The sequence below is a fragment of the Trichomonas vaginalis genome, chromosome II (genome assembly GCF_026262505.1).
Source record: "Trichomonas vaginalis G3 chromosome II, whole genome shotgun sequence".
In the NCBI taxonomy this organism is placed as follows: domain Eukaryota; phylum Parabasalia; order Trichomonadida; family Trichomonadidae; genus Trichomonas; species Trichomonas vaginalis.
Genome location: NC_067204.1, coordinates 5,616,546 through 5,630,410, shown reverse-complemented (window position 1 = coordinate 5,630,410; position 13,865 = coordinate 5,616,546). Strand labels below are relative to the sequence as shown.

The following is a 13,865-nucleotide window of genomic DNA, read 5'->3' as shown; positions in this document are numbered from 1 at the left end:
TACAGTGATTGGACAATAAGCTTACCAACACTTTAAAACAGTCTCTCTTTAGCACTCCAAATGTCTCTTATAAATAATTATTTCAAATCAAAAATGACACTTTTTATGAATGCTTTGGGCTTTTTTACTCCATAGCGCTATTATTTTTGGATATTCTATCATAGGTCCCATGTTTCCAAGAGAATTTGATAAAACAGATCAAATTGCTATTGGAATTCCTGTTGGATATATTATTTTTTCGTACGTTTTTTGGGTGTTAAGGTATATATGGAAAATAAATCAATTATCTATCATAATTGTAGTAATATTAGCTTATTCTTCAAGCTTAGTTATAAATTTATTTTACATCCATGATATAAAATTTCGAAAATTTGGCAAAACATCATCAGTTATTATGATATTGCTTAATGCATTAGTTATATATTTACATTATCATTCAATTTTATACGATATTTACTATTCTCGAGGAAATGTTTATTCAGATCTTCCATATCATACTTCACTGATCAATTCATTTGCCATTGGAGGCAATAGCAGATCAAATAAACTATCAACGTTCTTTTATACAGGGGAACCGCTCAAATATTCTTTCATTCCAGATTTTTGGTCTTCTATTTTCGTTACTGCAGGAGCATCCCTTCGAATATCACTAGCATTACCATCTGTATTCACTTATACTTCACTATTTATTGCTATGCATAGAATTGCTAAGAATTTTTCAAAAAAAAAATTTGTTCCAGAAATTTCTTTGATTTTTCTAATTTTCGCCGGTGGGGCCGGTTGGAAGTGGCAGCTGATTCCAGAATGTCATAGCCACATGCATTCGTCAGGAAATCATGTTCTTTGCAAAAATTCTGTAGTTTTTTGGCTGAATATGTTATTACAATATTTGATGCCACAAAGAAGCGCTCATTTCTCGCAAGCATTGGATATATACATAATAGAGTTAGTTTTCATGTTTGTTGATGGAAATTTCAGAGAAAAGAAAATTGGATTTTTTGCTGGATTTTTAATGGGCTTATTGCCATTAATTTCAGCACATTCATATTTGGCAGTAGGAATGCATGCAGTATTCTTATCTTTGATTAGCTTTCCATGGAAAAAATTACGAAATTGGTTATTTGTTATAAAACAATTGTCAATTTTCGGATTTACCTCAATAATCATAGCTGCCCCACAGTTATATTATTTGTTTAACGGAAATAATAGAAAAATGATGAGTTTTAATCCAGTATGGAACGATTCAAAACCAAATGAGCTCAAAAATCCAATTTCTACTTATTGGGAGAGCTTAAGTACATTTATAGTTATTGCATTGTTCCTAGTTTGGCCTACATTGGACAAAAAACAAATTATGAGATATCTCCCATCGCTTATTATATTTATTATTTCTTCTTTATTTAGATATCAACCAAGTGCATTAGATAACCTGAAAGTAATCTTCCCTGCATGGTTTCCTTACGCTGTTTGTGCAGTCTCTCATTTTATTTCAACCATGTTTTCTATTTCATTCAGGAAAAGACATTTTATATTTATTATATCATTGTTTGTTGTTGTGTTATGTTTCAATACTACAACAGTTTATCATATCTACAAATTCATGTCGTTTAAGTTCCCTATTTATGACATACACACGAAAGAACTTGGTTTATGGGTTGCAGAAAACACAAGATATGATTCTAAATTCCTTTGTTCCAGTTGGATGACAAATCCAATAACAAGTCTTGCAGGAAGAGAAGTAACTATTGGATATTTCGGATGGATATGGACTCATGGACTTAATATTACAGAAAGGTTGTTTATGATGAGCGATTTAGCGAAAAATCCATATAATTATTCGAGCTTTAAAGAAAAAAGCATCACTTATGCAATGTATCGAGAAAATGACGAAACCAGAGAATTTTTATGGAAACAACCTATTGTTTCATCAAAATGGATCGAAATTCTTGATTTAGGCGGATACAAATTATATAGACTTATCGATTAATCATTTTATATATTTTTTTCTATGCTTATTCATTCGATAATCAGTTTTCTTTAGAAGATTTCAATCTTAAATTTCATATAGCTATTTAATTCAAATATGTGTTTTTATTATAACATGATGTTTATACATTATTTATGCATAAAACTTTATACTTAGAAAGAAAATATGAATCAGGCTAAACAATAATTAAAAAAAAGTTTTTTTACTTTAAAGCTTGGGATTTTGGTGCTGGTTGAGGAAACTGTTTGACATTACTTGATATATCATTTGGATAAAAGTTTTTTTTAATTACGCTTCTAAGTTCTTCAACTTCAGAACGTAGTTTTTGAATTTCATTCAAGACTTCTATTAGTTTCATATCATCTGTTAATCTTGGTCTTTGAAATGACAATAGAAACAATATGAATAAAATCATGAATTTTGAAATTCTTTTGACTGCCCTCAGAAAAAGTTTGATAAGAAAATGATAAATAATAATATTTTTTAATTAGTATTAGTTTGATGCAAGCAGGAGCGAATATAGTATTAGCAGGCATGATGAATACAAGATGTGGTTTTTCTAATTTACCATATTGCAATTTTTATTTGAGTTACTTATATTTCATTATTTCTATTATAGTATCTATTCCTTATTCATATACGCTATCATTAAGCCTAAGACAGACAAATATATTTTATTGCAAAAGTATAGATAAATGCAATGTTTTTTGCATTATTACAATGATAAATACAACTATTTATTCGATTGTATTCTGATCTTTAACAAATATTTTTTTAAATTATGGCTCTTCGTATATTAACATATTGGCACTGACTATCCGGTTTCTTCATACTTTGTGTTTTGCATTGTATTTCTCTGAAATCGCGAAAATTTTAACTATTTTCCATATCAAAGGCTCAAAAATTATTTACTATTTGACAATGTTATCAATTGTTTTACTAGGAGTTTTGTCTTTTTTGGTTTATGTAAATTATTTCATATCATATCAAAGTAAATTATTCTTATTCCTTCAAAAAACATTTGAATTCAAAGCTATTTTATCTCATATAATCATCGTAATATATATTATAAGTTTTGTTATTCTTTCAGTAACATTTATATTCTCAAATGTCAAAGAATTTCTTGATCCAGATAGAAGAAAGAAACTTAGTATTTCATTGTTTTTTATGCCAATCCCATTATTTCTTTATATAATTCTAATCGCATGTTATGATTCTAAATATTGGAGCTCGAAATATTATTATGAAATTGAGGCTAATAAATTATATGATAATTTCCCAAAATTTCGATCAAAATATTACTATATACAATGGGCATATTCATCATTTTATTTTGGATTGATGAATTTACCACAACTTTCAATGATAGTATACTATCAGTCAAAAAACAATATGATATAAACCCTGAGCAAAATGAAGAAAGCACAATCAATACAGATTTTACATTATAGACATATTTCTCCTTGAGACGCATCAATTTTCAGAATCAGGAAATAAATAACTATTTTCTTATTGTTTGAATTAAATAAAGCACACATTATACGCTAATATGTCGCTATAATATATTAATGTTTGCATTACACTATATTGTTGAATTCAAAATCATAATAATTATTAATAAACCTCACATTTAAAACATAAATAAATTTAAATCATTTTTCACGTTTCTTACAATAATTCTGGATACCAAATATACAATTCTAAACTTGAAAATTTGTATCTATTAGAAAAAAAATAGTCTCTTTTATTTGTGTTTGTTTAAGTTGTGTCTGCTTGCAAACATGGATAATCTCCACAATTCTTGTATCCATTAAAATCGGTGCTATTAACTTGTTTACTATGCAATCAAAAGGATTAGGCAATCAAATCTTCGAAGTTGTCAATGATGTTCGAATCGCCGGTTTGCTTCTAAGGGACATAAATATCAAGATTTGGAATTTTTTTTCCAGATATGTAGATCTCTATTATATCCATTACAAACAGAATATTTTATTAGATTAAAAAATAGATATAGTGTTCAAATATGAATAAAATGATAATGCAACAGTTTTAAGAGTGTACTTATGGCTATATGAAACACCCTTCAATTCTGCTGCTTAAGGTTAATTTTGAATGAGGTTTCAATTCAGAATTTTGAATTAAAGATATATGAATTATTTTAAAACTTGCATTTATCCATTTTGTGGTATATAGTTTCAAAATAATGGTCCAATTTCTCTGAAAAATGTGACCAAAATATCCGATTTTGGACCTGAGATTTTGTGAAAAGTATATTGAAAGAATTTATAATTATCAAATGTTTATTCAAATATGAATCAGACCATATGGCCATGGCCTTTGACAAGAGGCTGCATATAATAATTTTTTGTATGATCAATGCTTTCAATATAGTTTCTAAGTTCTTCAACTTCAATACGAAGCTTGTGGATTTCATCTAAGACTTCTAATAATTTCTGATCATCTGTTGGTTCTGATCTACCAAAAGGCAATAGGAATAATAAGAAAAAGATAAGCATAAATTTTGAATTAATTTCAGATTTTCCTCAGAAAAAGTTACATCTGAAAATAATTCAATTATTTTTAAAGTGTTTTGAATAAGTGTAAGAATGCCAAATGTGGAACCTAATATAGTATTAGCAGGCCTGATGAACTCAAGATGTAGTTTTTCAAACGTTCCAGAATGTAATTTTCCTCTTAGTTATATTTTTTTCGTCATTTCTATTCTAGTCTCTTTACCTTATTCATATGTATTATCAACAAGTCTAAGACAAACAAATTTCTTAAATTGCAAACATCGAGATAAATGCAATATTTTTTGTATTATTACTATTATTAATATAATTATTTATTCAATTAACTATTGTTCAATAACACACATTTTTATAATCTATGGCTTCTCAAACATTGATGTACTATTATTTACTATACGATTTCTTCAAACTTTGTGTTTTGCGTTGTATTTCTGTGAAATTGCAAAGATTTTAATTCTTTTTAACATAAAAGGTTCGAAAATAATTTATTATATTACAATGTTATTAATTGTTTTACTTGGAATTTTGTCTTTTCTTACTTATATAAATTACTATATTTCGTATAAAAGCAAGTTATTCTCAATCATCATAAATATAGTTGGAGCCAATTCTGTTTTATCTTATATAGTTATTGCAATATACATTATAAGTTTTGTTATTCTTTCAGTAACACTTATATTCTCAAATGTCAAAGAATTTCTTGATCCAGATAGAAGAAAGAAACTTATCATCACATTATTTTTTATGCCAATTCCATTGTTTGTTTATATAATTCTAATCTCATTTTATGACTCTATATATTGGAACTCGAAAAACTATATGACAATTTTCCAAAGTATAGATCAAAATATTTCTTCATTAAATGGGCATATTTATCATTTTATTTTGGTTTGATGAATCTACCACTACTTGCCATTTTGAGTATTCTATCATTAAAAAAAGATTCTGAGCAACAATCAGAACAAAACTCAGAATACATGTTCAATATAGAAATATAAACTTCATGTTATACACCACCTTCATGTTTATTTAAATATGCAAATAAAGATAAATAAAGGACATGATGCTTAAATGTATTAGAATAATATCTGACAATCTTAATGTATACGAACATTCTTATGATATCGCATTTTGATATTTTTGCAGTTCAAATATATATATATATACAGACATATATTTGCCTCAAACTTTTCATTTTTGTCAAATCAGTCAGTAACATCCTTCTTAGATGAATCATCTTACTGAGAACAAATTATTCTTTTTGACCTCTATAATTGAAAGACTTGTTCAAAGATTTGTTACTGACAGATCTTTGAAATTTAGCAAAATTTTAAATAATCATAGGATATTTACAATTTTTTATTTCATTGTTTATTATATAACAAATAAATAAAAATTGATTTATATATCATTAATGAAATTGAGTCTTAAATTATTTATGAAATTAGTTTTTAATCATGTGTATTTAATCAGAGATGTAATTTTATGCACTATATATTACAGTATTCACTATAAAATCTATAAAATTTGCTTTAATCATAATTGGTCGAAATCAAATTTTTAATTATTGTTAGAAAGTAAAACATCTCAAGTGAAAATGGAGAAACATTATATTTAAACTAATAATCAATCATTAAATTTCATTGATTTTTATTGAGATGTCAGATAGAAATGAATTTTTTTTTCAATTGGACTATCTGAACATTCAAATAATAAAACAATAATTTTATCCACTATGCTCTATTTTGTTTATATTTTATAAATATTCAAACCATTTATTAAAATTTTACTTTTCACAAAAATTTTGATTGAAAAATTGAATGTCATTGAAAAATTGACAATTTTTCAAATTTTCAAATCTCACTTCATTTCTAACAATGTCCGATCCAATTGTTCACTTCCAAGGCAGCAATCAAGATCTACTCAGCAGGATAAAGGAAGCTTCTGGTTTAGTAGTTGTAGATTTCTTTGCAACTTGGTGTCCACCATGCCAATACCTTGGCAAGATACTTCCATCAATTTCACAAGATAACAAAGACGTCACATTCATTAAAGTTGATATAGATCAAAATGATGATGCTACAACAGCCTTCAATGTTTCATCGATTCCATCTCTTTTCATCATGAAGAAGGATGGTGACGAAATTACTACGCTTGATCATTTTGTTGGTGCAGATGTAGCTCGTATCATGCTTGATATCTCGAAATTCAAATAAATAATAGATAAAATCTTTATAAAATTTATTACTTATGAAACAATATATATAAAAAACATATCGATTGCTAAATATTCTGCATTTTTCTCTAACAAATGTTTCCTCCATGTAATCCGAATCGTATGCAATCGAGAATATCAAAAGGAAATAGTGTTGCTCATGTATGAAATTGCTTAATACTGCTTATCTTTCATGGCTTATAAATTAATGGAGAATAAAGTTCTTTGCTTGGAGTCAAGGTTTTTAACGAGTAACAAAAAAAAATGTTGAATAAATTTAACATTTAATTCATAAATAATAAAATAACAAAATAATTTTTGTAAGTTTTTTTCTTTTGTATATTATATAATATTTTTTTCATAAATAATAAAATTATGTTCACCATAAAGGTGTCCATCCATGATATAAATAAGATAAATTATACATATCAGTTGCTTGGTTAATCAAATCATCAATGTACTTTGTGACTGCTTCATTACTTGTCGTTTGTTGGTCTGATTCTCCAACAATTTTTGTTTGTATCTTTTCCGTTGCGTCTTTGATTTCCAAGTAAGCAACATCCGAAGCTCCTTCGATATCCCATGTTTCTTCAATAGAAGAGAAAACTGTATCCATGTTCTTAACTAGTTTATCATTCATTCTATCAAGAATTTCATCACTTTCCAATGGTTCTTGCAAGAAAATGTCCAAAACTGCCATGATTGAATCGCAATGATTTTGAACAAGAACTAAAGTGTCTTCAGCTGTTATTCTGAAGTCCCCTTCTATTCCTGATGGTCCTAAAGCAGAGATCATCATCCTTGTCAATCGGAATGGAATCGTTTCTGGAAATCTGATCCTTATTTTGCTGACTTCGAAACAATCTCCAAAATCAACATGAATCAAAGCCCCACTTGCGTTATGAAGCATCAGATTAGAAGGATGTCTATCACCTAATCCAATGATGTATCCAATGACAGACATAAGTGCTGACGATTGAGAGAAATTGAGAATTCTTGTAACCCATTCTCTGCTTGAAATTGACTTCAACCAAATTGATTCTCTCAAATCATCACAAGGGATTTCGTTTTTCGCTTCATTGAGAATTTCCAAGCGTTGAATTGGTCTCAAATAATCAATGTTTGCTGACGAAAACTCTTTGAAGAGATTGTTTTCGCATAATGGATCAATGTTATGGGCAGTTCTATAATTACTTATCAAAGAAAACAATGTTTCTGCGCCATCAACACATTGTATTAATCCTGCTTTTTTGGAGATCGGAGTAATTTGATATCTGATTATTCTCAACGATCGACTTTCATCCAAAAAATCATGGCTGATGTGCTGGTTGATGAGCTCAAAGAACTGCATGATTCTCTGATCAAGTCTCAGGTCTTCGTGGCCCTTTAAAATTGCTAAATGTTGTAAACCGTTTTGATCATAAATAATCAAATTTCTTGGTCTTTGTTTCGAGTGAATAATATCCAAAGAAGCGTCGAATTGCTGTATCAAAGAAGGAGAAACTCCTGCTTGATATGTACCAGGAACAGCAATAACAGAATCCCTTAACATGGCAAGTTCTGGAGCTGTTATATAAGCTTTTACTTGGCGAACTCCCGACAAGTAATTTTTAACTTTTTTCCATAAATCAGTCAATTCTTTTATGACTTCATTTACGTCAATAACAGCCTTACCACGATTGCAGAGCTTTATCATGCATTCTCCCATTTCCTTCTTGAACTGGACCTCTTGATCTTCATCGTCTTTTCTTTGTGGCAAAGTTATTGCGTCTGTTAAACTTCGAAAAGCCAAATTAACATTGTTTTTGAACAAAGCATGCAAAGCATTGTTCAAGTGTTCAAACATTGATTCCGCTGATGATGTAGAACACAACAACAAACCTTCTGAAATTGTCAATGCTTGTGAAACAGCATCAGGATTGATCATAAAGAATTTTTGTAAAATTCTTTTGACGGCGTTATTTGTACAAGTGTTTAATAGTTGTTGAACATGAGCTTGTTGTTTTGTACCTATCAGAAGCTCTTCGTAATCATCTTCTTCACCATTTATCTCTAAATCTTCTTCATTATCATCTTTGTCGCTTCTCAAAGTTCTTGTTAAAAGCAACAAAGGAAAAATCAAAGCGTGGAAATGGTCAGGTAATAATTTCGAAACAATTTGGGAAACAAACATGACAACGAACCTCTTCTTAGATGTGAATTGCGCAAATAACTGTGGAATGATCTGAAGAAATGTTTCATCACTGAATTTTTCAATGTCAGACGATAAACTTTTGAATTGGTCTGAATTGAAATCAGCTCTAAACAAAAGTGAAATCATTTGTATCAAATCAGAGAAAGATTTACTTTGTCTGAGTTGTACACATCTACAGAAACCACTTATAGCGTTACTTGCATGTTGAACAATAGTTGGTTGATGTCTAAACATCACAGAATTCGCCCAACTCCATCTATGCCATGAATTATAATAAGTACTTTCATAACTTAATGATCTTTCCAAAGCAACAACAGCTTGATTAAAACAATTCTTAAACATAGATAAATTATGCAATTGTAATATCCAATGTGCACAATAATAGTACATTCTTGCATTCAGTTTTTTGTTTGGTTCATGAGTTTTGTCGTAATTTGCTGCTTCTAACAACAATTGATTTAATGACTTAACAGCATCAATACGATTTCCTCGTGCCCACATTCCTTTGATATACAAGAATTTCACTTCAATTGTTCTATTCTTTTCATCAGGAAATAGTTTTTTGAATGCTAAATCAAACATATTAATTTCATCTCTTTTTAGCGCGATTTTCAACATTTTGATGGCATTTGGAATCATGTTATTAACATCAATATGTGTTAATCTAACAGACAAAATATCATAGTAAGTATCGAAATCTTCTCTTACTAATTTGATTCTTTTTTCCCAAACAAATTTCATGTTTTCTTGGTTGTTAATTATCTCTTTGATTTCTTGCAATTGTTGTGCTTTAACTAACAAAGGATAAAGCTCTGCTTTGTCGTGTTTGAAGACACTACGAGATAAATTAGCCAAAGCAACAAATCCATCATTTACTATATTCATTGCTTCTTCGTAATTTTTGATAGAAACAAAATACAAACTTTTGACAATATATAAATAAACATTTGTCATTGGACAATAATCAAGGATTTTTCCAAGTTGTTCCCATTCCTGGCGATGGAAAAGAGCTATCGCATAAATGGGTAATACTTCGTTTTTGATTTCTTCACTTTGATTTTGGATGTCACTTTTCATTTCATCTACGATATCTTCCCATTTTTTCTGATGCATTTGTGTCCTCAACAAACCTCTGTAAGAATCATTTTCATTTTTCTTTTCTTGGTAAAGCTTTTCTGCTTTCTCCCATTGGCCTAATTGCTCACACCATTTTGCATGCATTGTCATATTCATCACGTGAGAACTTAATCCTTTTACACTCTTTGACAAACCTAAATGAGAACTTAATCTGATTAAATTTTCAATTCCTTTCAAATCATTTTTGTTGGCATAATAACATCTGTGTGCGAAATAGAGAGCTTTAGCGTATTGTGATGATTCTTCGCATGCTTTGAGTAAAACGCTATTTTCTATTTCGAGATTGAATTCGTTTTGTTCCATGAATTCAAACAAACCAACTAAAGTTGTTCTGATTGAATTTGGCAAAGAATCACTTAAACAAGCGATTGTTAAACAGCCACAAATCGTTGATCTGTGTTCATTTGACAATGTTTTCCATAAACAAAGGAAGGCAGGGAAAAAGATACTCTCAGCAATATCAAACAAATTCAATGTCAAAAACGAACAACATCTAATGAAATGACATGGAGATTGATGGATAGTTATCGTTACAAGATCATGCCACCATTCTTTTCTGTTCCAAGGAGTTTCGCTTTCCGTGTAATTGTAGCTGCTGACAATTTGTTCAGCGCTCATCTGCTGCAACTTAAGAACAGTCTCACGCTTCTGCATGATGGATGATGGATCGTTCGTAATGATAAAAGTGAAGTCAGAAAATTTGGCACCTTTTGGACATCTCAATAATTTGTCAAAATTTGCAGTGTCAATTTTTCTGTTCAATAAAACGCTTCTCACTTGGTTTTGGTAAAAGGAGAAGTGATCAACTCCTAAAACAACAACAATAGAATATATAACTTGTAATGCTGCGTGAACGACTTCATTCGAATCGTTGTGTAAAGCGTTCAAAGAGCATCTTAAAATTGTAGAAACAAAATTAGAAGTATCACAATATTGAACGAAAACTCTTAATGCTTCCAACATTTGTACGCAGACTTGTGTTGACGAAGAGAAAGTATTAACTAAAGAAATTACTTCAGGAACAATCAAAAAGAAGTAATCTTGAGAAAACTTTCTCAAAGCCATCAATGCCAACAAAGCCATCTTAGTTATAACTAAATTGTTTCCTGCATGGCTGTAAATGCAATTCAACAAAAAAGTCGTAACTTGTGGTATCAAATGCGCGAATTTATCTGATAATCTCGCAGCCAAAATCGGAATCAATTCAATGACAATTGTAACAATGTCATCGTAAGAAGGAGGATTCAACCAGAGTTTTTGAACGTAATCAATGATTTCTGTTGATACTAAATTCAATCTAGAAATCGGAGTATTTTGTACAACGAACTTTAATAATGGAATATATTCAAAATTTGTTGATTTCGAAATGCAATCGATCAAAATATGAACGAATTCCGTGAAATACTCATTGCATTTGTCGTTTTCTTCTGTTGAGAAGATGTTTGCAAGTGCTTGCATAGCGTTGTAATGATGAATGACCAAAGAACTGTTCTTTATCAAGTCAATCATCGTTTTGCAAACATAACACAACAAATAATCAGAAGATTCATAAGCAATCAATACATCTGGAGTATTATTAGGTACTTCATCAATTCCTAGTGGTGAAGCATCGACAGCACCGATGTATCCCATGAGTTTAAGTACTGCAACGTTTAATTTGCGACTGTTCCATGTAGAAGCAATCGAAACTAATAATGGAAACAAATGGGAAATTTCGATGTCGTAAAAATCATCAATTTGGGTCAATATTGTGTACATTGTTGTTACAATAGCAAGTTTGAGTTCTTTATCACTCCTCTGTTGTAACATCCATAAGAAAAGGTTGTGGAATTGAGTAATGTAAGATTTCAAGATATCCATGTTCCTTTCTGCGATATATCCAATAGCTAACGTGATATTTATGGTCATTGTTGAATGTGCCTTCCTTTCAAAGTAAGTTAGCATTGGTGTAGACTGAAATGAGAGTTGTCTTAAAACTATATCGCAAAAAGTTTGGGAGGAAGTGGGAAATATCTCGAATCCTGCTTGTAGCCATGCTTGTAATGATGTCGATGCTTCCGATTTCACAATAAATGACTTTGGAGAGTCTAATATGCACATGAAATCGAGAAAAACTCTTCTTAAAATGGGATAAACACCAAATGGATTGTATTTCGCTATTTTTCCTAATAACTTGATCGCATTAATTTTGACATCAATGTCTTCATCTTTGACAATACTTGACAAATTTGACAAAATTCCGTCAGATGTCAAAATTTTCATGGACTTATCAGGAAAAGCTTGAAGAACTTTTGCACGAACGGAAGCGTATGGATCTGTTAACGCTAAAGTGAAAATGAACTTGATTGGAAGCATATCTGAGCTTGCTTGGTCTAAATTGTACTGAGCAATCAAAGCATCTGCAACACACTCACGAACAACATGATCTGGAGAGTCAGCAAGCATAAATAAACTCGATATTACGGATTGGTCATGCAAAGGATATATTCTCGATATAAATTGAAGAAAATATACATTTGAAAACAATCCTGGATTAGTTGCAATGAAACGACGTAAATGAGGATAAAGAAGTTCCCAAAAGTAATGGAATTTTGTAATAATATAAGGCATTACGTCTGCAAAATAATGATCAATTCGTAAAGTAAGAATATATGAGGCCAATTTCCTTGCAATCGGGTATAATAAATTGTTTGATGAATTGGCAATGTTTTTGAGTATTAAATATCCGTTTTTAACTGCTTTTTTATCTGATGATTGTAAAATCGAGCTGAGAGTTGTGTTTATATCAATACCTTGTAAGTAAGCTGTATCATATTCGATGTATTTGAGCAACGCTAGTGTTGAAAATCTTGTTGATGACGTTTGATTTTCTTCAATCAACAACATCTTGAGATTTTCAATTTTATCGTCTGCCATGACGTTTTTTCCGAAAATAAATAACAAAACTAGCAAGTACAATGCAACTCCCTTTGATTCTGCCGGTATTTTTGTGTACATATTCCATATTCGCTCGGTTAATGAGTGCAAATCAGAAGGAATCATGTTTGGAACCGTTTCAAATATAACAGCGAGTATCGTTAATGAACCGTTGATGGATTTCATGTCTTGAAAGTTTGAAATTGCGTAAGTAAATAATTTTGATGCAGAATTTTGGGTCAAAAGCGTTTGAGTACGTGAAACGTATTGAAAAAACATGCTAACTGACTTGTACGCAGCAATCTGGATGACAGAGTTCTTCACATAAAAAGCTTTTTTTGCAATTTTTAAAAATTGCGAATTGCAAAGAAGTATTGATGTAGGATCGTGTTCTGCGAGAAATTTAATGAAGTATACTGCAGGTACCATGTAAATTTCATTAGCTGTAAGATTTTCTATCATAAATTTAAACCTTTTTAGAAGAAAATGTTTTGGAGAGCTCTTAATGATCCTAGAATAGACGAACGCAATGAAAATATCTATTTGAATATCGTTTAATGGAGTCAGATAATTCAGAATTTGGATTAGCTGAGGTATTTTTTCTGTTCTGATCTTAATATAAGTATAAACTAACTCGGCCTTTGCAATGCATAGCGAATTATCGTAAATTGGCGCAGTTAATAGATTAGTTTCAATAATTTCATTGGTAACACGCACTAATTGATCTTGGGTGTAACTACATAAGCGTTTGTATTCCATTTTGCGCTTTTCTCTCGCTCTAGCAATGAAGTCTTTATAGGAATGCTTCATTGTGAGTTAATTTCAGATCTGTGAATTCAAAAAAATTAAAATTTAATTGTTCAAACAAATATAATATATTGGTTT

General features: G+C 30.0%; 3 protein-coding genes across 3 annotated transcripts; 2 read left to right on the top strand and 1 right to left on the bottom strand.

The window, feature by feature from the left end:
• Positions 1-1,216: 1,216 nt before the first annotated feature.
• TVAGG3_0492100 (uncharacterized protein) lies at positions 1,217-2,215 on the top strand (the record flags this gene model as incomplete). The annotated part of the gene is made up of 1 exon (XM_001303857.1): positions 1,217-1,987. One exon carries the CDS (start codon positions 1,217-1,219, stop codon positions 1,985-1,987), a length of 771 nt encoding a protein of 256 aa, XP_001303858.1.
• Positions 2,216-6,385: 4,170 nt separating this feature from the next.
• TVAGG3_0492090 (cell redox homeostasis) lies at positions 6,386-7,046 on the top strand (the record flags this gene model as incomplete). The annotated part of the gene is made up of 1 exon (XM_001303856.2): positions 6,396-6,734. The coding sequence occupies one exon, from the start codon at positions 6,396-6,398 to the stop codon at positions 6,732-6,734; it is 339 nt and encodes a 112-aa protein (XP_001303857.1).
• Positions 7,047-7,078: 32 nt separating this feature from the next.
• Positions 7,079-13,806, bottom strand: TVAGG3_0492080 (ataxia telangiectasia mutated (ATM) -related family; the record flags this gene model as incomplete). The annotated part of the gene is made up of 1 exon (XM_001303855.1): positions 7,113-13,442. The coding sequence occupies one exon, from the start codon at positions 13,440-13,442 to the stop codon at positions 7,113-7,115; it is 6,330 nt and encodes a 2,109-aa protein (XP_001303856.1).
• Between the last annotated feature and the right edge of the window lie 59 nt (positions 13,807-13,865).